The following is a 27,829-nucleotide window of genomic DNA, read 5'->3' on the forward strand; positions in this document are numbered from 1 at the left end:
GTGCTATTTTCAGTTCACTGAGGCGAAACCTTTGAACAAATGTTGATCATTGTTAAAATGCACCAGGAAAAATACAGTCCATTATAAGCCAAAATAAGCATGTGAGGCTGCACTTTCTGCTCAAGTACTGCATTGCAGAACTCTTTTTTATTTTTTGTAAACCCAGCTTCTGTCAGGGGTTCCAGTGCAGAAAACTCTTGCTATTCACGTATCCAAACTTTGGATATGAATTGCTATTCGTATATCTGAACTTTGAGCAGAACCTGCCTATTCCATTCATGATTTATGTATCACCACCACTGTTATCTCCCTGTGTTTATTTCAGCTTCTTAGTGCCACTAGAGACCCCTTATTTTCTTGGTGATCAGTAATATTTTTACCATCGCCATGCACTAAGAATGGAGATTTACTATCTTTTCCCCACTTGTTTTCTCATCGTCGGTGTGGTAGCGGCCATGCAGCAACTGAAGGTGCAACAAAATCTTCTACAGCATCTCATATCCATGAGTCATTATGTGTTAATTCTTAAAGGTACATCATTAATTTCTTTAAACATGAAAATATGGTCTCTTTCATTAACATTTACAGAAATTGTAGCCTCCTGTGTTAGAATCTATACTACCTCTGTCTAAAAAGGAACTTTGGCCAGTGATTGGATTAACTGAATTTATTCTGTTCCATTTTTCCGTCATAAAAGAATATGCTATGTGAACTTGTTTAATTAGTATGTTATGTTACTTAGTTTGCATAAGGATTATGCTATATCATGTTTGTTTAATTTAGAGTATGCACGGTTGACAAAGCCCGGTTGGGAGAAACAAGGTATTATCCCGGAATCCTTGCTGTGCCATACCTTCAAGTTTTCCATCTGATTCAATATTTACATGCAATGAACGTTAGAATCCTCAAAGCAGCAATATGTGGAACATCATAAGATAAGAATACCATATTGTGGTTATTGCCAATATGCCAGTTTAGGAACCGAATGGACTTTATCTCCTGACCATACATTGGACTTTAATTTTCTTGATATATTCTGTTTGCATGATGTGTTGATCTATGGAATTACACTTTGTGTGATATTCTATGTTGAATTGTGTTTGAAATAGAAGTTACATAGTCAAAAACTGGCTGTTACGTTGTGTGTGTCGTTACCAGGATTGTAGTTACGTAACCTAAGGTTTAGTAGTGTTCCACATAAAACCCTGCTGTTAGTTTTGGATCATCCACCCATTACTTAAGTGGTTGTTCCCTTTTCCTTTTAAAATTTGTAGGGTCTCCACACTTTGTGGTTGTTCAGTCGTTTAGTCGTGTCTGACTCTTCGTGACCCTATGGACCAGAGCACGTCAGGCACTCCTGTCTTCCACTGCCTCCCACAGTTTGGTCAAACTCATGCTGGTAGCTTCAAGAACACTGTCCAACCATCTCATCCTCTGTCGTCCCCTTCTCCTTGTGCCCTCCATCTTTCCCAACATCAGGGTCTCTTCTCATGAGGTGGCCAAAGTATTGGAGCCTCAGCTTCAGGATCTGTCCTTCCAGTGAGCACTCAGGGCTGATTTCCTTAAGAATGGATAGGTTTGATCTTCTTGCAGTCCATGGGACTCTCAAGAGTCTCCTCCAGCACCATAATTCAAAAGCATCAATTCTTCAGCGATCAGCCTTCTTTATGGTCCAGCTCTCACTTCCATACATCACTACTGGGAAAACCATAGCTTTTACTATACAGATCTTTGTTGGCAAGGTGATGTCTCTGCTTTTTGAGATGCTGTCTAGGTTTGTCATTGCTTTTCTCCCAAGAAGCAGGCATCTTTTAATTTCATGGCTGCTCTCTCCACACTAGCACCGCTTTATTCCATTGACCCAAGGCATCTCTTGCCAAATACTCTACATATGCACATTTTAACTTTGCAGACTTACTCACTGCAAGTACTTTAGGAATCAGAAATGGCAAATGGCTCATCAGGAAAATAAACAATAAAGACCTGGTTCATGTTTTACTGGACAAGTGTGCCCTCCCCTTTGGTGGGTTGGTGTCCATGTGCCCTTGTCCTTACCATGACTACACAGGGGCTTCTTAGGTACTGCCGAATGGATAATTGTTCTGTTTGTATGATTTGTGTCTTCAAATGGTGGTGTAGTGGAGCTACTGCATTAATCAGGTTATTGCATAAAGAGCCACACATGTTAAGTCCTCCTGATAAACATTACACAATGTACTTGAGGAAAGACAGAAATGCACCAACTCTTCCACTATCGGAAAATACTACATTTAAATCAGGATTGATGTAATATTTTTAAAGTCGGCCAACATCATTCCTTTCTTCCCCTCTCTCGATTGTATTTGCAGAAATGAAATACAAAGATTCAGCAGCTGATAATAATAAGAACTCAGCCAGAGAGCAGAAAACCCAACAGTTTTTTCTCTTCTGAATCCAGTCTTCCTGGAAAAGGTCAATGAAAAATGTAATCAATTGATACGGAACAGCCAAAAAACTAGAACACAAGAGGCAATTTTAGCATTCCCACCACCCAGACCACCAAACATACAAATTAACTGCTGGAAAGGAGAACAGTGTGTGGCCTTTGTGAGTGCTTTCAGCTTCTCTCCTTGCAAACGCAGCCTCTCTTATCTTGGATTGGAACCCTGGCGTGTTGGCGATTCCTGCTTAGCACAAAAGCTATCCCAGCAGGCAGGGTCTTCAGGTGCAAGAGGCACAGCAGAGGCAACTAAATCATCAAAAGTCAGTGTTGCAAATGTAGTCTGGGTCGCAGCAGAGGAAAGCACCTGAGAAGAAGAAGGGAGGGGAATTCAATTCACAGAAATGCAGATCAGTATTTCCATGATCGAAGAACAAGGCTGTAATTATTTTTCCCTGTTTGTAACATTAAAAACACACACACACACACACACACCTGTTTTACAGACGGGAGAGGCAGAGAAAGATAGATCTAATTCTAATTTTGAAAGGCAACCCAGTATGTTCACATTTGAGCACGACCCCAAGGTTCTGGAATCTGAAGGACCAGGGTGAAGGGGATCAGACTTTCCCCATTTTGGTCCATTATCATTTCGTCAGTCTGCTTTGCCCCACATTCTTCCCTGCCATGTGCAGTTTTCTGTATTTTTCGGTACACAACTGTCCATCACTCCATCTTATATGCTGAAATATGGGAAGCTCCATCAATATTGGCATTCCGCCAGCTCTTGAAGACACACCAGTTTAGACAAGCATTTACTATGTCTGTTTTAATGGATTTAGTTTTATATATTTTAATTATGGATGTTTTAATGTAGTCTTATTTTTGTAACTGGGTTTATTCTTGTTATTTTGCTATTGGCTTTTATTCAATTGTAAACCGCCTTGGTGTTTCTTCTTCAGATGAAAGGCAGTATATTAATTATTTTAATAATAATAATAATAATAATAATAATAATAATAATAATAATGTATGCACCAATGCATATGCGTGCTGATTCAGTGAGAGAGAAGAAAACGGAATCCATGCTGTTGTCTGATCACATCAAGAAATGCCCAAAATAACTGAGAACATTCAGTTGTGTGAGGGAGAAAGCATATGGAAACATTTGTGATTCATGGCTCCCTTTAATAGATTTTGTGAAAAGCAGATATTTATACATTAATTGCTTCAGTTGATTTGAAATAATTGCTGATTGATTCTGCTTTTGCTACCCCCCGGTTCTTTAACCGCTTTAAGATTTTCACATTGGCCGATATCCAATGATGCCCACTTGCTTGTGCAACAGAAATCTGTTTTACATAACAGGACTGCTGGTTTCTCTCCTCCTTGTTCCATTCCCCCATGGACCTCCAAAATCTGCTTTGGGTGGTTCCCCAGCCCTCTGGAGCATATTTTGGAGGCACACGGAGGTAGAAGAGGAAAGAAGCACCCCATTACATAAGCAGACGCCCACTCGGGCCACATTGGATCTCACCTTTTCTAGGTTTCTAACCAAATTCTTCTGAAACTTAATATAATATTTTCATGGTACTATTCATCAAAGTTTGCATTTTTCCCAAACTGCACCACAGCCTTTCTAGCAACTTTGCATTAGATTGCTAGCTTTTTTTAAAAACCACGCAAGTCAGCTGTGGGATATCGATTTTTAAGTCTCCCTTTTCTGTTGCTGTTTTTTATGAATTTGCTATTAACCGCGCAATGTAAAACACGCTTCACATCAGGCTGGGGCAAGTGGGGTTGGTTGGGAGGAGGTGTCCCTCTGCCCAGCCCTGCTGGGTTCCGCCATCTCCTGATAGACATCTGTAGAGTGACACCAACATCACTTCACCGCAAGATCTGGCAAGCCTCGGGGAGCACAGGATGCTGGGTTAGAAGGGCCATGCCATGAATAAGCCAGCTCCCAGTGAAGGTTTGCATCCAGCTCTCAGGGAAGGTTTGCAGACAATTGAAGAAAGCAGCCGGGAACAGAGAGGGTTAACTGCCAGGCAGAATGAGCATTGGCTAGTGCCAACTCCAAAGTGCCAAAAATCCATATAGTTAAAGCCATGGTTTTCCCAGTAGTGATGTATGGAAGTGAGAGCTGGCCCCTAAAGAAGGCTGATCGCCAAAGAATTGATGCTTTTGAATTATGGTGCTGGAGGAGACTCTTGAGAGTCCCATGGACTGCAAGAAGATCAAACCTATCCATTCTTAAGGAAATCAGCCCTGAGTGCTCACTGGAAGGATAGATCGTGAAGCTGAGGCTCCAATACTTTGGCCACCTCATGAGAAGAGAAGACTCCTTCGAAAAGACCTGATGCTGCCAAAAATTGAGGGCACAAGGAGAAGGGGACGACAGAGGACGAGATGGTTGGACAGTGTTACCAACATGAGTTTGACCAAACTGCAGGAGGCAGTGGAAGACAGGAGTGCCTGGCATGCTCTGGTCCATGGGGTCACGAAGAGTTGGACACAACTAAACGATTAAACAACAACAACAGTGCCAACTCCCCCACTCCTTGGAATGCCGGTTGATAAGGGAATGGCTGAGAGCGGGCTGGAAGCCAGCCAACACTCTTGGGAAGGGCAAACAGAGAAGGAAGCAGTTTGTCAGAACGGGAACAGATTGGAGCTTATCCAATCCCTACTAAGAGTCAGCTAAGGGGAGGGCTGTTAGACCGGAAACAAAGCAAGAGGCGCAAAGTGAGAAAGTTCAATATCTTCTGTAACTGGAAGGAATCTTCAGAAGGGTCATCTTGATTGATGATGGCAGAGGCTGTGTTAAGCTCCCCGGAGTTATCTGTTGTTTTGACAATAAATCATCCTTTTTAATCAACTACGCTTACTGTGTGATCAAGCTGGGGTCTGGACTCCTTACAGGCCACTGGCCTGGTCCATCAGGCTCTCATATTATTGTGAAGCTCCCCCTCCCCCACACCAAAATGAAGGGGGGGGGCGGAAATGTTGCCAGCAAGTTCTTTACTAGCAGCAGCCAGCAGAGAGCCCCACCATGGAGTTTTCTGGTGGCAGAGCGGAGCAGGTCCAGAAAATGTTGGACTGAGCAGCAGATTGGGCTAGATGATCTCCAATATCATATCCCAAGTATTCTATTTTATTCTAGGATCTGAATACAGGTGGACGGTATTTTCTACTCTAGGTTTTTATTAACAGCTGCTTGGAATTGTATTCCAGTCAGGAGTGCTATTGTGTATCACAAAACTACTAACAATTCTGCTTGATATTGAAAATTACCCGAACATCTTACCGCAGAAGGCTTCTCTCCAAACTCTCCTGGTTTCCCCAGAGCAACTGCAACATGGTGACAATCATCTAGCCGTGTTTCCTAGATGGCAAAAAGGGAAAAAGTCTACTGAATAACTGCCAACACCAATAGTAAGCAAATGTAGGAGACTAAAAGATTAGATAGTACGGGCAGGAAAAACTGCCTACATTTCCCCATTGTTGCTCCATGTTTCAGGAAGTCCGGTGAAGTGACAGCCTAGGTAAATTAATCTGTTGGCCTGTCAAGCCTCTTATGTAACACTTCTTGTTCCACGTGTGCAATATTGCAAAGGTGGATCTGCTCTAGAGCATATCTGCAGCAAGTAATATTAAGGAAGGGGTGCAGAACCTCCTGTCTAGGGGCAAAATCCACTCCACCAGGCCCCTCTGTCCACAGAAATGAGGATTTTGGTAGCTGCAAATTTGTCAAGCTGTGCTGAAAAAAGTCGCAGCTGTTAATGCATTGTCTTCTACGCAACCACAGAAGAGTAGCCTACCCTTTGGTTACCCTTTAACCCTCTTCCACCCCAACATTTGGATTGTCTTTTTCCCTATTTTAAAGGAAACAGAAAACAAAGAAAACAGCAATGGAGCCATTAGTTGTCAGTGCATGACCTACTGGGGGGTCCTAACTCATCAGCTGAAGACCAGTGCTTTGACAATTTCTACTCTGTTCGCTGTGGGTGGTAAAAAAAGAAGTCTCTTTTTTTACCTACTATACTTGATCCCACCCCCACCCCCAATTTCATACATTATCAAAGCAGAAACTGAGTTCCCTAAGTGAAGTTAAGAGGTTATTTCTCAGTGACTTAATATTAACATCATTTCCCATTTCGAAAAGCAAACACAGGAGTCTAAATGTTAGTTACTGCCACTACTGGCATGAGGTCTCCCCAGACTGCAGACGTTAAAAGCTTTACAGGTGCTCCAACTGGGTGCATTATAAGGTTGTGTGGCACTGCTAGAGGACAAAGCAGGCTTTTTTTCCTTCTTCTCTGCAAACACCAGCAAATTTCTTTATGAGAGTTTCACAAAGCAACAGCACAATCGCTCCTGAAAGCCATGGGCAAATTTGGCCATTACAGGGAAAACGTGAATGTAGTTTTGATTGCTCCTAGAGACACAGCACAAATACCAAGCGGGGGGGGAGAGGAGTGGCTTTGGTGGGCGGAGAGGGTGGCACCAAAAAATCTCCCTGAGGGAGGAATTTCTGCCTCGATGCCCTTAAAATCAATCAAGCACAAACAATGGTCTCCCCCAGGCCAATGGATTTTCGAGGGGACCCAGAAACACTGTCCACACAACTGACTGTCAGGAGTTCAGCCTACACTCGAGTAGGCTGGCATGTTCCCACCCTCCTGGTCGATCGTTCGGGAGCTTCATAAGCTTTCTTTAGCCCATACATCATAGCGACCGATGCCAACCGACATTGGCACACTTAGGGATCTGCAGAGTCTGCGCAGTTCACATGACAGACCTCAGTAACTCAGCATTTTGGCTAATCTACTTTATTTACATATAAACACACACGGAGCACTGCAACATGGCTCCCTCTCTCTCTAGCATCAGACAGCAAAGAGAAAGAACAAAGGACAACAGTCGCACTTCACAGTAACACAAACATCCTGTCTCCGTCACTTCCCATTCTGTGGAGTCAAAACATATACCGTCATGTGAAAGACAACAGTCCCATGACTGCAGTTATAGATCAGGAATTCCAACACCAACTAGGCAAACTCCTTTTCTTCTCCTACCCCTGCACCCTCACAAGTTGGGATCCCAAGAAAGCAGGGGCTCACGAGTAGGCAATTTAAGTGTTACACCAACATCTTATGGTATTTCAAGACAGTATATTGTATAACTTTAGGGAGAAGTTTGTAGGTTGCAGCCTCACCTCAAAACTCCATTCCTTCTCTTCTTCGCCATCCAAGAGCATAACTGTCTCCTTATACGTTTTCCCCACTTCCAGTTGCAGTGGGGATACATTAAACTCAATCCTCTGAAGGTCAAAACCTATCCCGACACCAATGGCTTTTATAAAGCTCTCTTTTAGCGCCTAAAAGTAAAAAAAAAATCAAAATGCAGGTGGTCAACCCGTGTATGGTTAAGAGCAGTATCCCATTCACTATATGTAGAGTGGCTTTCTGAAACTCCATCTAATAGCAACCACAAGACTCAATACTGTGTGTCCCACATTTAAAATTCTTCCACACCTATACATGATTAAACCAGAGCCAAATCCCGGGTCTTTTTCTTCTGCCTGTTATGTATAGAGAATTTCCATGGTTATATCTTGCGAGTACAATTGGCAGGAGTAAGCATGGGACAACACAGAAACCGCCTTGCAGATACCCGAGTTACAAAAATGCCCACTGCATTAATAAGAACTGGTCACGAAACCTGAAGGTTTTAGCTTATCATTCAATTAATTGATTATCTATTTATTCTTCCTACAAGTAACTCAAAAGTGGCTTACATATGGCTCTTAGGCAGTCTCCCACCATAGCACCTTGCGAAGCATCTTCCTTGTTTAGCTTTAGTGGAATTGTGCCATCAAGCCATTCTCTATGCTTAATTAATGATTTAACTGATCAACTGTTATTCTTATTTATTTATTAACTGCCATCACTATAAGGGTGCAAGGGCATGTGTTGCAACGTTAAAGCATAACATTAAGAACTGTTTAAAACAATTTGCAATCGTGAAAATAAAGTGGGTTCTAAAAATATTCACTTCTACTGTCAAAAGGAAAGGTAGAAGTGAGGATTCAGCAATAGCCAGAAGCTGTATAACGAAGGTGCCAATCACACTTCTGTAGGGAAGAAGTTCCACAGCTTAGGGGCCACCACAGAGAAGGCCCTCTCCTGGGCCACACCTCTGAGTGCAGAAAAGCTACCAAGAGTGTCACCTCTGCCGATATCAGCATTCAAGAGGGTTTGTAGCAAAGGAGGCGATTGTTCACATATTTCGAGCCAGAGTTGTTTAGGGCTTTAAACACCAATTTAAACCTCAAATTGAATCTGGAAATGAACTGGCAAGCAGTGTAGCACAGGACCACAATACCTCTCCCCAGTGATTTTTTTCGGGGGGGGGGGTGCAGGGGTACGCATACCCCTAAACATTTTGTGACTCTAATTGGAGAATAAACTATTTTTTAAAATAAAAAATAGTTTCTTCTCTAGCACAGGAAACCGTCAGTTCCATTGCTACCCCCTTTTGTCCATTTACTATATTTACTTTTCCCGATTTGAACTATAAAATTTTGATTTTCTCAAGTCAAAATAAGAGGATCCCTAAGCATTTTTTATTTTATTTTTTTAAATAATTTTTATTAACTGGTCAATCACATCAAATTAAATCACATCATATAAATTCCAAATTACAAAGCCAAATTTTTAAATTTTGTTGGGGGAACCCATACTTCAAGATCCAAAGGGGGATTCAGATCATCTTCTTATTACTGCGTTAATGTCCAAATCAGTCCCAATCAGTCCAAACAAAGTTCATAATTCTATCCAGTCTTATCTTGGTGTTTCCACATCATATCTTATTCATATAATTTCTCTTTTTCCTTTACGATCTCTTCTGTTGGTCTCCTTAAGCCGATAGCAAGTATAATAATCCTGTGTGGATTTCCCGTTCCTCCACTAAGTCCAGATGGTTTCCATATATCTCCTTCGTAGATAACATTGTTTTTTAAGGGGAAAAAAGCACTGCCTCTCCCCATATAAACTGTCCCAGACTCTGCATTCACATTCATAAGTCTGAGGCCCTTCTTCGTGTGCCTCCTTCATGAGAGGTCTGGAGGGTGGCAACACGAGAACGGGCCTTTTCTGCAGTGCCCCCCCGTTTGTGGAATGGTCTCCCCAGGGAGGTTCGCTGGGTGCCTTGAGATATATATATATATATATATATATATATATATATATATATATATATATATATATATATATATAATGTGTGTGTGTTAGTCACCAGGTGAAAACGTTCTTCTTCAACCAAACCAGATTAATATTTTACTGCCTTTTAAATGTGTCAGTGGGAAGGGGTGTGTGTGTGTGTGTTATTGTTTTGTTGTCTTGTTCTACTTTTTTACTTGTTTTCATCCTGCATTTTATTCTGTGAACCGCCCTGACATTTTATGATGGGCGGCGGCATATAAACCCAATAAATAAATAATAATAAGTAATAAATAAAACAGGGGTTATATGACATCGGAATGGAACCCCAGCCAGAAAGCTCAATACGTGTGCCTTTTTTGGGACAAGAAATTGCAAGGTGACTTGGAACAGGGTTGGGGAATCAACCTGCCCATCAATTGTTTGGCAGGGAAGAGATGAGAGAGGAAATGCTTCAGTGTTGTACAAAGCAAATAATTGAAGAATTATTCCTGTCTACAGGAAGAAATGGTGGTTCTGTAATAACATTAAGAGAGGCTGTATCCATTCATGGTGAGAGTATGCAAGGGCGAAGCAATATTGGAGGAAGGTGCTAATACAGTGGTGCCCCGCAAGACGAATGCCTCGCAAGACGAAAAACCCGCTAGACGAAAGGGTTTTCCGTTTTTTGATGCGCTCCGCAAGACGAATTTCCCTATGGGCTTGCTTCGCAAGACGAAAACGTCTTGCAAGTCTTGCGATTTTTTTCGCTCCCCCCCCTTTTTCTAAGCCGCTAAACCGCTAATAGCGCTAATCCGCTAAGCTGCTAATAGGGTTGCTTCGCAAGACGAAAAAACTGCTAGACGAAGAGACTCGCGGAACGGATTATTTTCGTCTTGCGAGGCACCACTGTATATTATGGAGATAATAACTGAATATTTTCTATTATGTCTCCCAAACTATGTGAATCCGCCCCCCCCCCTGAAATTGCAAATAAATCTAGAACTCAAAATACTGTATAATTTAACTTGGACAAGGATTGTGAATGCTAAAATGTTCAAGAAAAATGTAAGCTGGGTTTGGAAAAGAAGTAATTAGAAAAATAGGGGAAGAAATGTCAATTATTACATTAACAATCATGTTAAAGAAGTGGAGGGATACAGAGGAAAATGGGAAGACTGGAAATTAGCAGAGCAATATATAAGAAAGGAGGAATAACAGAAGATGGAGGGAATTCATATTCTCTTATTTAATATTTAATGTAATAATGAGAATTTCAAAAGAGCAGATTAATGAATTATAAAATATTTAATATTTACTGACAGTTTAATAAGTGGGTATTTGTATGAATAATGTTTGTGTCTTCATATATGATATATATGTGTTATGCCCATTATTGTGAAAAATATTGTATGAAACTAATGTAGTTGATGAAGAAATTTAATAAAGTTAATTAAAAAAAATTAAAAAAGGAATACATATGAAACACATTTTATCACAAAATAGTACTTTAGCTTGGTGAACACATTTCTAAATGTATTTCATCCTAAAATACTACTTTCGATGCACTTTGGTACATTTTTTTAAGTTGAGATCTGTAATTTAAAATTAGGAGGTGTGTGAAATCTGAGAGATAAATGTAATCCATAGATGTGTTGGAAGTAGTGAAAAATATGTCACCCCACTAATTAAATATATTTTAGGAGATGGTACATAAAGACTGTTAACGATAGCAGCAAATATTGAAATGATGTATGAAATATGATTATAGTGCATTATAGTATTTAAGATTTGTATTGTGCATTCTATGTTATATATTAACATTACGGCATTTTGTACATTTGATACATTTAAACACAATTGTTTTACAAAACGCAGGGCCAAACAAAACCCTCCTCCGATTCTTCTTTGTAGGCTTTCAAAGCAAATATATAAACGATTCAATAAAAGTTATTCAAAACAAAGCTACTCAAATATTTGAAGAGGGGCTGTGTCGACTGGATTACGGATAAACAGTTAAAAATAAAAATGGCCAGTTACCCAGTGCCTATGAAACATATCCAACTGAAGCCATTCGCTGTTCATGGACTTGATTGCTCTCCACTCTTCCTCTGTAAACTGTCGCTTCATAATTCGAAAGAACTCTGGAATTGAACCACTCCCTGCAATTAGAAAGCAAAATGACTGGGGGGGGGAAAGATTGTTAGGGACTGTGGGGATTATTCTGAACCAGACCATTGGTTCATTTAGCTCAGTACAGTGGCACCTCGGGTTAAGAACTTAATTCATTCTGGAGGTCCGTTCTTAACTTGAAACTGTTCTTAATCTGAAGCACCACTTTAGCTAATGGGGCGTCCCGCTGCCGCTGTGCAATTTCTGTTCTCATCCTGAAGCAAAGTTCTTAACCCGAGGTAATATTTCTGGCTTAGCGGAGTCTGTAACCTGAAGCGTATGTAACCTGAAGCGTCTGTAAAACGAGGTACCACTGTACTGTCTACACAGAGTGGCAGTAGCTCTCCAGGATTGTCGAAAGATAAACTGTCCCAGCCCTGTCTAGAGATGGTGGAGTTCTGGAACAAATTTATGAGATATTTGAAAGACAACTGCAACATCATTAGCAGGCTTATCTGAAGATTTGCAAGATGAAATTGCTACCTATTCAGGCTGAGTAATATAATAATAATAATAATAATAATAATAATAATAATAATAATAATAATAATAAATTTTATTTATATCCCGCCCTCCCCAGCCGAAGCCGGGCTCAGGGCGGCTAACAGCAATAAAACAGTACAAAAGTACAACATAAACAACATTCTAAAATCATTCATTATAAAAATTAATTAATATTATAAAAAAATTATAAAAAAATATAAAAAAATATTATAAAAAAATTAATATAATATTTTAGGTAATCATATAACAAGGGTAGAAAACAAAATGAAATGCAAAGATGTAAAGTTTAATTTTGTAAACCATCAGACAGGAGGGAATGAAGTCGTTGAGCCAAAGAGATAAAATAAGAGGGCACAATGTTACATAATGTGATTATATGTAATACCAATAAAAATCATTTATATATATATAAAAAATAGAGATGGTGGAGATGGAACCTTCTGTGCTCTGTCCCTCTCTGGCAGCTCGTTATGTCTCCACGGAGATTGAGGAGAAAAAGACAATTTAAGTCAACCGTTGCTGCCCTAATGCTGCTAAATTTCAAATCCCATCAGCCCCCCAGCCAGCAAAGCCAACCATCAAAGATGATAGGAGTTGTAATCCAGGGATAGGCAAACTAAGGCCCAGGGGCCGGATGCGGCCCAATCGCCTTCTCAATCCGGCCCGTGGACGGTCCAGGAATCAGCGTGTTTTTACATGAGTAGAATGTGTGCTTTCATTTAAAATGCATCTCTGGGTTATTTGTGCGGCCTGCCTGGTTTTTTTACATGAGTAGAATGTGTGCTTTCATTTGAAATGCATCTCTGGGTTATTTCTGGGGCATAGGAATTCGTTCACCCCCCCCCCAAAAAAATATAGTCCGAACCCCCACATGGTCTGAGGGACGGTGGACCGGCCCACAGCTGAAAAAGGTTGCTGACCCCTTGTTGTAATCCAATAACATCTGAAAGTTCACAGGTTTCCGACCCTTGTTTTAGGTGAGGAATTGCAAATTCAGGCAATGGCAACATCAAACATATTGAAGGAATGGGGCAATTCAGAGTATTACACGTATGGTGAATGGCACGTTAATCTGGAGAGCCAAGGTCAGTGAGGATGGAATTTTCTCTTCCTTCTGGGGATTATGGATATACAGTTAGAAAAGGACTATGGAACTTTGTTACAATATATGATTACGGCTGTGAGACTTTTATATGCACAAAGATGGAAGGGTTCATTATTAGCAACAAAGGAAGAACGGCTGTTAAAACGAATGAACTTAGCAGAGACGGCAAAATTGACACGTTCAATTAGAGAAAAGTCATTGTTAACGTTTGTTAAAGATTGGAAACCTCTCGTGGAGTTTTTGCATGAAAAAGAAAAAAGGAATAATGATATTTGGGTTAGTTGATTGAAGATGTTTGTTTGCAGAAAGTGGCTTTGTTGGGTGTTATATTGGATTGGACAAAGCAAATTATCGTTTAGATATAGAGGACAAATGATTTTAAGTTCTTTATTTTCAGAATTTTATTTTTCTATCTTTCTCTTTTAACCTATTTTCTACTCTTTTTTTCTTTTTCTACTCCTTTGTCCCCTCTTTTTATGTTTTTTTTTAATGGAATTTAGATCAAAGTCTTAGTTCAGATAAAAATGGGAAAAGAGATTTGATATTAACCTTTGTATTTTTCTCTAGAAAGCCTAATAAAACTTATTGTTTTAAAAAGGGATTGTGAGAATGGTTTTTTTAAAAAATTAATGAATTGCTGGTGCACCTTATCTAGATCCCTGAGGGGTTTTAATCCTTTGCCTGGTGTTGTGGTCTAATTCTGTGAATGGTGCTTTGAAATGTTTAGCTCTGAAATGCTGCACTATAATACAATGTACAAATTTTCAACTGACCCTCATTTATATTTCCAGCAGCATTTTTTAACCTTAAGTACTGCATTCAAACACACTTGGATATGCCTGTTTCAAGTGGGACGGGAAGAGAGACAGAAGGTCATATTTTAAAGGCACAAATTGATATATAATGCTTTTTCATCCAAGTTGAGACACTTTTAACTGAGAGCTGTAAACCGGGGGGGGGGGGGAGGGAGGACAACAAAGGCAACTTCTTGGAAGAGCTACAGTGAATGCATGAGCGGCGGCTTTTACAAAAAGCATTTAAGAAGCCTTGATCTCAACTAAAAAGCGCTTTCCGTACAAGGATAAATAAAAAAAGCCAATAGCCATAAGGTCAAGTGATTTCCCACAAGATCACAGGATGACATATATTCAAAGGGGAATTTGTTGCTGATGACATTGTCGCCTTTCTTATCCCTAAAAGCCAAAAGATTTCAATAAGGTGTTTCTCTTTCACATAGAAGGCTAAGGCTTTCAGCAGTTCTTTTCCCCCTTCAGAAAATAAAATAGCAATTTGGAAGAGGGATGGCTGCCGATGATAATCCATCCTACTTCAACCAGCAAAATACGTTTCACATGTTCCAACTTTCAGTTTAAGGCTTGAGGGGGAAAGTCTTTTGATAAGCAGTTGTGGGACAAAATAAAGTCACAGGTGTGTACATACCACAGGGAACAAACCTCCTCTCAGCATACTTTCTGCTCTATTTAGTACAGTGCCGGATTTATGTATAAGCTAAACAAGCTATAGTTTAGGGCCCACTCTCTTGTCCCCCCCCCCCACTCGATGTACATTTCCCAATAAAAGATTGAAAACATATTAAATAAAACCTACATACAGCAACAATGTTTTATGTTGTATAGGCTCCTATTTGTTATGTGCAAATGGCTTTAGGTCCATAAATTCCCATATAGCATACAATGGTACCTCGGGTTAAGAACTTAATTTGTTCTGGAGGTTCGTTCTTAACCTGAAACTGCTCTTAACCTGAGGTACCACTTTAGCTAATGGGGCCTCCCGCTGCCGCACAATTTCTGTTCTCATCCTGAAGTAAAGTTCTTAACCCGAGGTACTATTTCTGGGTTAACGGAGTCTGCAACCTGAAGCATCTGTAACCCGAGGTACCACTGTATATTCAGCACACACAAAAACAGCTGCAATTTGTTGACAAAGGACAGCTGGACATATAAAGGGCTCAGTTACCTTCAGTGGCTTAGGGCCTCATCAAACCTAAATCCGGCCCTGATTCAGTATGTCAGTTTCTTCAAAATTAGACATGCACTCTCCTGGACAGTGTGTATGGAGGTCCAGGGCTGCCCAGGCGAGAAGACCCCCTCTTGGCCTCACTGATGTGGTCCAAAGGACATCAGAACAATACATTTGGCACCAGCTTGGCTGCAGGAGTTGCTGGGAGGGGAGGTATAAGGTGCCATCCAACTGCCTTAGGGATTCCACTCTGGATTTGTGTAGGGTTTAGCCTTTTCTTCTCCTGAAGATATCCCACAAGGCAAAAGAAGTTTAGGATCAGAGTTTTCCTCCTCCTAGATGGGCTACCTTCCCAGGTTGACAAGCCCCATCTGCCCCTCGCTTTCTTCTATAGCACATGCAGAAACCATCTTATTGACCCACTATTGGTCTTGTCTGCTCAATCCACTGGAGAACCTTCACAGGTGCCAGAGGAGGACACAGAGACACCTTTGGGAACCACAATGGCAGCTCCTGGACTAGACAGCCTCCATGATTCTATGATAATATATGCAAACCATGATTATGATGGAACACATTTCTAGACCACACTTCCTCTTGGGTCGTAACCGCACAAACAAGTTCAGCCAGTAATAAAAACATTCAAAATCTGGATTTAGCTACACCATTTAGCATCGTCATCATCATATGATGACGTCAGGCTTCAGGGAATCGGCTCCTCGCCTTCCTTTGGCAGTAGATAAGCAGAACAAAGAGAAAGGAGTCTCTTACCAGTTAGAAATTTTAATGATCACAGCAAGAGAACAAAGAATCCATTCCTAGGAATGAATTAAGGGTTCCACCCACTTCCTCCATAGTCTTGTGACCTGATCTCACACCCACTGTGCTTTCTGTGCTGCCACCTTATCTGCTCTTCTTGACCTTGGGCTGAGCGGATGAACGCTTTCAAGTGACAGTGTGTCTGTTAACTCTCTCCCAGTTCTTCTCCTCCTAGCTGTTCCCCATCCAGTACTTCCCAGCTTCTGCCTTCTGAACTATGTCTCTCTGCAAACCACTGTTCCAAATCTATACTGTCCTCCTGCTCCTGGGAAGATTCAGGTTCCTGATCAGGAGCAGGGGGAGGTTTCCACCATTCCTCCTCAGTGCAGCCCTCCTCAGCACAGTCCCTGACAGATGATAATGGCAGTATATAGCAAGAGATGTTTTGCAGAGCAGCAAAGTAAAGTAAAACAAAATTACTGTAAAAATCAGTTATTTCATTTCATAAATGTAAAAGAAAAATGTTGGAAGCAGTTGCTGTGAAAATCTAATTTTAGCAAGTATTCAGAAAGAATTTATTTTGGGTCCAGTACTTCTACAACAGAACTTTTGTGCTCTCTTGTTGTCTAGGTAAAGTGTTTGAAGTAAAATGTGTGGAATGAGGCGGACAGAGAAGCAAACAGGAAAGCCAGAATCTTTAGAAATACGCCAGAGAATTCTCAAGGCAATAGTACACTAGATTAAAATGAATTCATGCTTCCCAATGCATTGGGGTAGCTGGCAAAACTAAATAAAACTAAATAAGAGAAATGAAGATGGAGGCATAATATCAGTTTACTAGAGAAATCACCAAAAGACATATTATTAAGCAAGGCCTTGTAGATTTCTGGTTTTAGCTTACAAGGCTGAGCATACCGGGAAATTATTAGCAAGCTCATTATCTGGAAAAAAGACATCTCTCCCTTTTTAAAAAATAACAGCAATTACAATCCTACCAACTGCATTTAAAGAGATGAGAATTTAAAAAGCTAACTTCAGAAGCAAACTTTTCCTTTGGAAGGCCAAGTTCCTACCATCTTGCCTTGTTAATGAATCTGATTAACTAAAGCTGACTCCTTTTGGAAGCAAAATGGTCATTCAAAGCTTTACTAACTAGAACTTCTTCAAAAACAAGTACAAAACAATCAATGATACAGCCGGATAATTCCATACGGCATATGCATATCCAAGCATAGGTTCTTCTTAAATATATATATAATGTAATTATGATCAGAGTAAAAATTAAATCTCTGTTTCTTCCATAGCTTGCATTAGCCTGCATCCAATCTAAGTTTATGCAGCTCCTTGAGAGGCTTCATTATCACATTCTTTTGTTCTCTGTGGCGTCCAGAGAGAGACTAACAGGCAACTTCCTTCACAATGGAGATTTGCAATTGAATACCTTAATCACATGATCTAAGGTTAAACACTCACGTGTAAACCAGCAGAGAACAGCAACAGTTACTAGTCAATCCAACTAAAGCTCAGAGAAAGCTGTCTTCTAGCTTAGTATATACTAAAATGGAATTTTCCAATGTTAAACCCTTTCAGCAATAAACAACCATTCTCCTTTTCAGTGTGCACTTAAACAATTATACTTCACAGAGAACAAGACTAAATTTCTCTGCCATATTTATTTCCAGAGAAAGCAGTGTTTGAACAAAGGAAGATACAGTGGTGCCCCGCAAGACGAAATTAATTCGTTCCGCAATTTTTGTTGTCTAACGAATTTTTCGTCTTGCGAAGCACGAAATCCCATAGGAATGCATTGAAAATCAATTAATGCGTTCCTATGGTCAAAAAAAGTCCAAACAAAGCCAAATTTGGTACAACAACAGTTTATTAACTGCTCTTTAAAGTCACACATACTGTAAAGAGCAGTTCGAAAATTTAAGGGAAAATAAATTAACTTTATAAACAAAACATGTCTTTGTTTTTAGTCAAAGAAAAAAAGTCGCGAGACGTTTTCGTCTTGCGAAGCAAGCCCATAGGGGAAATTCGTCTTGCGAGGCAAATCGCGAACGGAAAAACCTTTCGTCTAGCGAGTTTTTTGTCTTGCGAGGCATTCTTCTTGCGGGGCACCACTGTATCCTGAAAATGTGCTTCCTCAAAGCGAGGAATGTCCATTAGGGGCTATTTCAGTATTTCTCAAAGAGCGGCCTGAGACCCACCAGTGGGACTCAGCACCACAGCCTGCCCCTCTGCCCTGCCCCCTAGTGCCAATATTCTGAATTGCATTCTTTTATAGAGGCAACAGAGTGGGGGGAGGGAGGGCAACTTCCCAGGAATAATAAATGCTTTATTTTAATTTCAAATAAAACTTATAAAAAGCTAACACATTTATCTTTGGAGTGTTTTTTTAAAAAAAAACACGAACATATTTATCTGTTATCCTGCAGGTTAGGTGCAGACTTCTGGGTCACGAAAACCTAGGCATGAGGTACCTATTTATAAAACGGGATGAAGTGACAGAAAAAAATTCTTTTCAGCAACTGTGCTGCTAAATATCTCATTAGCAACATAAACGTAATTAATGTTTTATCTGTTATGAATAGATTAAAAAAGCTGTTGTGCAGCTCATACTCCTTATGTTCATAATTGAAAGCAACAATTTCTTATCTCCCCTCAAACAGAAAAGCAACAAACGCTTTTTTTCTTATGTGGGGTGGGGGAATAAGTCAAATATTATCACCACCCAGGGCACTAAATCAAGGCTTTAGATCTGTGAAATGGAGGAATCCTAGGCACATGTACCTGGGAGCCAGACCCAGTGAAACAGCAGAACTTAACTTTCAAGTATTCATGTCCGGGATTTGTCTGGGAAGAGAATAATTGGCTGCTAGAATCTTCATGTCTAATTTCCTTCTGAATGAATCGTATCTGAACTTCGCTGCCTCTCTAGAGTGTTCATTTCAGGGAGCAGACAATCCAGCTTTGCGTCAGCAGTTGTAAAATTAGTTTTAACTTATTTTTAATTGATTTCCCCTGGCAAGGGATAGATGATAACTGTTAACTGACGGGGTAGGATAAGCCCTGAGGACGGATGATAACATTAATGTTAATGACGGCTAAAAATGTTAGGGGGAAAGTGAAGAGTATTTTGAAGGACCCAAAAGAGGGGTGTGTGCAGTTTTTGGTTTGCTCTAGGCCCACATTTCAGAAGTACATCTTAAAAAGACACACACCACAAAAGGTATCTATGTCTCAGGTACTTAGAAAAGGAAATACCACCCAGAGCATTCCAAGTATCAGTCCTTAGTGTGCAGCCATGAATTCTATAAATCACTGCAAAACCTGTCAGCACATTATTCTTATAGGTAGGGTGGTATTCATGAGCAGTTTTGAGAAGAAATAGGGCATGACACTGCTATTTCCCCCCTCCCTTTTGACAGGTGTCCTGTGCAGTATTTCCAAGTGCACAGCAGGCAGAAATTCAACAGGAACAGATTTTCACTACTGCACTCCCATCTTCCCAACGGCAGCCATGGGGAAGCATGAGTCTGAGTTTAACTCTTTCTCTACTCTACTCCCATATATATATCTATCTATCTATCTATATATATATATATATATATATATATATATATATATAACCACATCTCTGCATGGAACCAGTGGAGGCCTCCTTTGAAATCTATACAGTAAAGTACTTTATGCTCCACTGATGAACAAAAAACCTCCTAAGTTCAGCTGAATATTATCAGGATAATAAGCACTAGCCCGAAACTTTCCATCATGCCGCACTTCACAGCTAAAAATAATATTCTGTATGCCCTGCCACTCACAGAAAATAATCTTAATGCAATTATTCCCATAAATGAATGCAAAAAACCAACAACGTGGAAATGTTCTCATGCTGTGACTGAAGAGTTCACTAGACTCCAGTTAGACCTCTGATGGAATATGCCAGTGGGATCATGATGCAAAAGAAAATGAAAAAAAGGAAAAGCAATAGGAAGTAAAATGCTTTAATTGCACCGAAGAGGGACTTACAGTGGTGCCTCGCAAGACGAAAAGAATCCGTTCTGTGATTCTCTTCGTCTAGCGGTTTTTTTCGTCTTGCAAAGCAAGCGCATTGAAGGATTAGCGGCTTAGCGCTCTAAGCGGCTTTTAGAGGCTTTTAGCGGCTTATCTGCTGATCGGATCAGCTGATAAGCGGCTTAGCGCTATTGGCGCTATTAGCGGCTTATCTGCTGATCGGATCAGCTGATAAGCGGCTTAGCGGCTTAGAAAGAGGGGGGGAGGGGAAAAAAAACCAGCAGGAACTCGCAAGGCATTGTCGTCTTGCGAAGCAAGCCCATAGGAAATTCGTTTTGCGAAGCACCTCCAAAACGGAAAACTCTTTCGTCTAGTGAGTTTTCCGTCTTGCGAGGCATTCGGCTTGTGGGGCACCACTGTACGGAACAATCCTATCTGGCAAGATGGATGGGTTAGGATCCAGCTGGGTTATACTGATGAAACTTCCTCATCCTTGGCCAGTATATCTCTCTCATCCTGGCTCAGCCAGGACCTAGCTGGCTGCGCTGAGCCCAGAAGATCTTCAATCTTCAGCCCAGTGTAAGCACTTAAAGGAGGGGGGGTACAGTGGGATGGGACCATGGCGGGGGGGGGGGGAGAGACAGGCTGGATCCTAAGCCTGGTTCAGCTGAGTCACATGACCTGGCAACCTGGTATAAATTAAGCCGGCAAAAAGGGTAGTGTAACTCAAACACAATATTGAAGGCTTGCTTTCTCTCTGCCACGCTTAGGCTGGCTCATCCAGCTGTAGCCTCACTGCTGATCGGAATTTGGCTCTGGTTTATCTTTACTCCGGCGTAATTTACACTGGCTTGCATGACGCCAGCTTCCCGTGCTCCTTAGGCAAGGCTATTACAACAGCAGCATGCTAGATAAGCAAGCAGTTTAGAGCTGAGTCGAAATTTCTTTCACTCTCTCTCCCCTAGGAAAATACTTTCTGCTTCCATTATCAGCTTTTTCACAGCAGAACCTTGAAAAGCCCGTTAATCAAAAAGTGAATGGAAATGGCAGCATGCATATTATACAGATGCAGATAACTCTTCTCAGCATTTAAGCACCAGAAAGCCATTTACATTATTTTCTACATGTTAGTTACTTTTAAGTTGTGTTGGTCTCAATGGGAGCAAGCAGCCCCCGTGCTCATCTCTCGCCGCAATTTAGAGGACTCAATAGTGCTTAACTTGGGACATGCAGTTGCTTGTGCAACAGAAATCCACAGGGCCTCCAGCTCACCTAACCTTGCAGAGCAGATTTTGAGGTTACCAAAGGCAGCCCCTCCGACAGCACGTAACAGTAATATGGCAGGGACTAGGACATTAATGATCAGAGCTGGCCTTGGTCATTCATCCCTTTAGACCAGTGTTTCCCAACCTTTGGTCTCCAGCTGTTTTTGGACTACAATTCCCATCATCCCTGACCACTGGTCTTGCTAGCTAGGGATGATGGGAATTGTAGTCCAAAAACAGCTGGAGGCCAAAGGTTGGGAAACACTGCTTTAGACTGCAATCCAAAGTTTTGCAGAAGGGGAGATATAGTGTTGCATCTGGAGCCGGGACATTCAAGGTGACACTGGAAGTTGATGGCCGCAGACCATTCAGGAAAAATCTCTGCACCATCTTAGCCTGCAGAATGCAGTTAAAGCTTATCATTCCTGGTGGTCTTCCGTACCTGCTGTTTTTTAAACATTATGAAGCAGCTCTTACTTTAGACCTGTGTTTCCCAAACTTGGGTCCCTGGCTGTTTTGGTACTACAACTCCCATCATCCCTAGCTAGCAGGACCAGTGGTCATGGATGATGGGAATTGTAGTTCAAAAACAAATGGAGACCCAAGTTTGGGAAATACAGTGGTACCTCGGGTTAAGTACTTAATTCGTTCCGGAGGTCCGTACTTAACCTGAAACTGTTCTTAACCTGAAGCACCACTTTAGCTAATGGGGCCTCCTGCTGCCGCCGCGCTGCCAGACCACGATTTCTGTTCTCATCCTGAAGCAAAGTTCTTAACCTGAAGCACTATTTCTGGGTTAGCGAAGTCTGTAACCTGAAGCGTATGTAACCCGAGGTACCACTGTACTGCTTTAGACGGTTTCACCCAAAAAGTTTACTTTTAATGCATTTTTAGATTCCTGATTCGATTTCTTATGGCTAGGCACTAGATTATCACCAGTCTCCACAAGATCTTCCCAGCATTCTGTAAATAAAAGCAGTTATTGAGTGTTGGCGAGGCATCGAGAACAGTATAGAATCACTGGAAAACTAGAATGTCGTATACTTCTCCACCCCCCACCAAAAAGAGATAAAGACAAAACAAAGTAATTAAGCAGCCTCGTCTGAAGAACAAATCTACACTACAAAAAAACCTGCTCTATACCAGTTAGATTATCATGGTTTGCCCCAAAGAATCCTGGGAACTGTAGTGTAGCAAAGGTGCTGAGAATTTCCTGTTAGAGATGTCTGTTCGTTCCCTGACAGAGATACAGCTCTTATAGAAGAGAAAATGGATTGGTTATTATAGCGTTATTTGGAGGCCAAAATGGTTTTCACATACGAGCCTCCCTTTTTCAATGTGGCGGTTTAAATGTTGCAGATGGTTTCATCCGCAAGTGCTTAATCTTTTGGAATCTGAATATCGGAACAGATGGAAAGATTTTCCACAGATCAATAGTGCCACCCTGTGGCTGCTCTTAAGATAAAGAAAAATATGAATCCCTTGTAACTCTAGTTTTTGGAACATAAAGCCTCTTTCCTTTCTGGAAGGAAAAAAACATACCCACGCTCTTCCACAGAATTGGGGAGGGGGGGGGATTCAGCCCAGCCTTTCATTTTCCAAAGAATCATATTGGTAGAGTTTAGTTGTTTGTTTACATGAATTGCTTGGCCCAAGGCAGAGTACATACAACTGTATTATAAGAACTTTAAGAACTTGGTGCTTGAGATTACTTCCATTTCTTTTTTTTTTTTTCCTCATCTGTCATGTCTTTTTAGATTATAAGCCTGTTGCCAGGGACCATCTTAGTACTGGTATTTGCCACACCCCAGCTTTTTCAGCTCAAAGGTGAGGTAGAAATACCTTAAATGGGCAAATAAATACTGTTAGGGACTAAACCCTAGAAATTATAAATGGCAGGATTTTGAATATTTGGAGTACTGAAGGGAAAACTGCAGGCAAGTGGAAAAACCCAAGCTAAGCTTCTGTTCCAAGCCAGGGCCTCACCTAGGTTAGAGGTATTAACGTGACAAAAAGTGTTGATGACCCATCTGAGAGGAATACTGGGCCTAGGCAGAAAGAGGTTGCCATGGTGATGGGGGGTGTGTTTGGGGTGACAAGAAAATAGAGTTTTTAGAGCAAGGTGTGCTGGGAAGAGGAAGGGGGAGAACAAAGACTGGGATCCATCTTGGGCAGGTTGGCTGCAGGCTGGCTGGGAGAGATGCCTTTGACTCCATGGCTGTGGGGGACCAGCCCCTCTTGAAATGACCATGCTGTAAGACAGGCATCCCCAAACTCAGCCCTCCAGCTGTTTTGGGACTACAACTCCCAACATCCCTAGCTAACAGGATCAGTGGTCAGGGATGATGGGAATTGTAGTCCCAAAACAGCTGGAGGGTGGAGTTTGGGGATGCCTGCTGTAAGATCTGGACTCTCTCCACACAGACTGAAGGTGTGAATATGTGAATAAATAATATTTCTTAAAGCTATGACAATGCCCACCACGTCTTCAATTCTCCAAAGCAGCACAAAACCTGGGTGAGCGCCTGGAACCCACTGAGGGTGGCGCCCAACTTCTGTAACAATACGTACACGCATACATTCAATAAAAACATGTCAAACAAAATTAGAAACATGCCAAAGGTCTCATTGGCATCTCCTTGGGTAAGATTCCCTCCTGAAACCTTGGACAGCAATTGCCACACAGTGTTGTGGGCAATGTTGAGCCAGATGAATTGATGGTCTGGCTTAGTATAAGGCAGCTTCCTTATACCAAGGCTAATGGATTGAGGTTGAACAGAAGTACTGTTTTGGGAGGATAGGAAGCGGGCGGGTGTGGAGGACTCCCTGGATCTGAATGGGGTAACTGTGCCCCTGAAGGACCAGGTGCGCAGCCTGGGAGTCATTTTGGACTCACAGCTGTCCATGGAGGCACAGGTCAATTCTGTATCCGGGGCAGCTGTCTACCAGCTCCACCTAGTATGCAGGCTGAGACCCTACCTGCCCTCCGACTGTCTCACCAGAGTGGTGCATGCTCTGGTTATCTCCCGCTTGGACTACTGCAATGCACTCTATGTGGGGCTACATTTGAAGGAGACCCAGAAATTATAATTAATCCAGAATGTGGCAGCTAGACTGGTGACTGGGGGCGGCCGTCAAGACCACATAACAGTCTTGAAAGACCTACATTGGCTCCCAGTATGTTTCCAAGCACAATTCAAAGTGCTGGTGTTGACCTTTAAAGCCCTAAATGGCCTTGGCCCAGTATACCTGAAGGAGCGTCTCCACCCCCATCATTCTGCCCGGACGCTGAGGTCCAGCGCCAAGCGCCTTCTGGTGGTTCCCTCACTGCGAGAAGCAAAGCTACAGGGAACTAGGCAGAGGGCCTTCTCGGTAGTGGCCCCCGCCCTGTGGAACGCCCTCCCATCGGATGTCAAAGAGATAAACAGTTACCTGACATTCAGAAGACATCTGAAGGCAGCCCTGTTCAGGGAAGTTCTTAATGTGTGACATCTTAGTGTATTTTTGGTCTTTGTGGAAGCCGCCCAGAGTAGCTGGGGAAATGCAGCCAGATGGGCGGGGTGCAAATATAAATTATTATTATTCCTGAATTTCTAAGATTGGAACAATTCAGCCAATGGCAGTCAGAGACTGTGAACGAAGGAAAGCTCAGCCAATTGCTGGCACCTCAAAAATCCCTCTACAGCGTATATTGCAATAAATGAGCAAAGTGGCTTCTCTTTCCTGTCCTAGGACACTGTAGATTATTAATTATTTTTTTAAAGAGTGACTATAGTACACTTACCTGGCATGCTCGTCTTCGTAACATCAATGCCAGCTTGACAGTCAGGCTCGGCAGCAAGAACAGCATAATTCCCTTGATGGGAGACATTAAAGCTGAAGCTGGAATGGGCACTGCTTAAGTCATTTGCAAGGACAGGTTTGCCTTTTGAAGTCCTTTGTAACTTTATTTCATTCCAAGGAATCTTCAGCTTCTCTGCAATTAATTTTCTTATCAGCAGCCGGCCAGCCTATGAGGCAAAATGAACAAATAATGCACAGAAAGTAACTGTTCTATGTAAAGGGGGGAGGGGAAAGGGGGGAATATATTAAGATACAATTTGCCTTCAAAAATGATTTGACAGTTCATTACAGAGCACAGCTATGCTTTATATTCTTTTAAAAACAGAATTAAAACACACCTTTGGTAATCCTCATAGAACTGTAGCCCAATGGTTGCCATTAATTTGATTCTGAATTGATTTTAGAATGAATTGATTTTAGAATGTATTTCAATTAATTGATTGTGATTTTATGCAAACTGTGTTATTTTTACTGTTGTTAGCCGCTCTGAGCCCAGCTTCGGCTGGGGAGGGCGGGATATAAATAAAATTTTATTACTACTACTACTACTACTACTACTACAAGTTGGGTCAAATATTACAGCTACTTTTATATATATATATATACACACACCCACACCCATCCCACACACACAGTGGTACCTCGGGTTACAGACGCTTCAGGTTACGGACTCCGCTAACCCAGAAATATTACCTCAGGTTAAGAACTTTACTTCAGGAGAAGAACAGAAACCCCGGAGGTCCGTTCTTAACCTGAAACTGTTCTTAACCTGAAGCACCACTTTAGCTGATGGGGCCTCCTGCTGCTGCTGAGCCGCCGGAGCACGATTTCTGTTCTCATCCTGAAGCAAAGTTCTTAACCCAAGGTAATATTTCTGGGTTAGCGGAGTCTGTAACCTGAAGCATCTGTAACCTGAAGCGTATGTAACCCGAGGTACCACTGTGTGTGTGTGTGTGTGTGTGTGTGTGTGTGTGTGTGTGTGTATTCCACTCTTCCTGCAAGAAAGACGGAAACAGGGGCTGTCCTACTTTATACTCACAGCAACCCTGAGAGGTAGGCTTAGCTTAAACCCATGTCCCTCTCATCCGTCCTATACCTTCCAACCCAGCCCCCATATGCTTTGGACTGCAACTCCCACAGCCATGCTGACAGGGAATGATGAAAATATCTGGAGGGAACCAGGTTGGGGAAGCTACTCTAATTAATACACTGAAATAGAACGGTAGCAATGATGGAACTTACTGCCTATACACATGAACAGGAGAAACCAATGGCTGGTCCTTAGTTTGTCAGGAAACGGTTCACTTTTATTACATTTTCGAATGATGCATTTAATGAGGAACTCATAGGCATTGCTCTCTATGATTTAGCAGTGAGTTTGCACTCCACACACCCCTCCCAGAGCTTATTTTTATGATTTAAAAAAAGTATTAGAAAGATTGCACTCATATATTATCCGCTGAGCACCAGCACCACCTATAGCACAGGAGATAATATAAGCAGCAAACAGAAATCCCATTTTCACATCTGCCTACAGAGCTGATTAGAATGGGTCATACCACACAGTTCTGCAGTGACTCAAGCCGATTTACATTTCATTTATTTTAAAACCTCGGCTGGAACTAGACATTGCAGAGCATGCATGGATGCCACCGAAAAGCCCTGGCATCTACGTCTCCTCCTCCTCCTTTCAACTCTTTTATTCTGTTACATAATAAAGTTATAAAATGACCAGGAGACATTACCATTGTAGGGGAAGTTCTGGGAGGAGGAGCTAAATGACAGCTGGTCCCAGCCAAGATGATATATTATATATCTCTACGCAAAAAATTACCCTTATAACCAGGCCTTTGGCCTTTAAATAATAATAATAATAATAATAATAATAATAATAATAATAATAATTATTTTTATTTATACCCTGCCCTCTACAGCCAAGGCTGGGCTCAGGGCGGCTAACAAGCAATAATAAAAATGAGCTGAATGAATACAACTTAAAAACAAGATTAAAATACAACATTAAAATATTGAAAAAATAAAATATTAAAATGCAGCCTCATCACAGGAGAAAGGAAAAAGAAAAAAAGGATTGGTGTGGCCTTTCAGAAGTGGGTGGGGTGTTTTTAATGTATTTCTATTTCCACTTGATTTTAATATACCTTTGTGGGAGGGTTTGCCCGTCTGTTTGGTCGGTGGGTTGTAAGTCGCTTTGTGCTGCCCCTGGGCAAGATAAATCGGCCATCAAATTTAATTTTAAAAATAAAAATGACAATGGAAAGAGATGGTTAGTCTCTTTTGCATCCTTTTGATATAGCCAAGTGGGGGTTGGCCACTGGGACAGGGCTAGAGAAACTTAAGTTTAAGGGCTGAATGTGGCCCTCCAGAGATCTATCTGGCCCTCAGAATGCTCTCCAGGCCACACCACAGGCCAAAGCCCTCACTGGGCTTGCTTCGTACCCTCCTTGAGTATTTTTGCCAGGCTGGAATGCATCCTTGAACTCTGATATTCGCTCCTGCTTGTCTGGATGGAGGATACAGAGAGGAGTGTTTCAGTTTTTGTAGA

General features: G+C 41.5%; 1 protein-coding gene across 2 annotated transcripts in view; it reads right to left on the bottom strand.

Annotated features, from left to right (window-relative positions):
* Positions 1-652: 652 nt before the first annotated feature.
* Positions 653-27,829, bottom strand: part of AASDHPPT (aminoadipate-semialdehyde dehydrogenase-phosphopantetheinyl transferase) — a 29,373-nt gene continuing 2,196 nt past the window's right edge. For both annotated transcript variants that reach the window (XM_083499852.1, XM_083499853.1), the window contains exons 2-6: positions 25,208-25,433; positions 11,662-11,783; positions 7,638-7,799; positions 5,727-5,804; positions 653-2,786 (exon numbers count right to left, since the gene is read on the bottom strand). In XM_083499852.1, coding sequence (XP_083355978.1) covers positions 2,628-2,786; positions 5,727-5,804; positions 7,638-7,799; positions 11,662-11,783; positions 25,208-25,433 — 747 coding nt within the window. In that variant the 3' untranslated portion in view covers positions 653-2,627. The remainder of the gene's footprint in view (positions 2,787-5,726; positions 5,805-7,637; positions 7,800-11,661; positions 11,784-25,207; positions 25,434-27,829) is intronic.

The sequence above is a fragment of the Podarcis liolepis genome, assembly GCF_965112155.1.
Source record: "Podarcis liolepis genome assembly, chromosome: 4".
Classification (NCBI taxonomy): domain Eukaryota; kingdom Metazoa; phylum Chordata; class Lepidosauria; order Squamata; family Lacertidae; genus Podarcis; species Podarcis liolepis.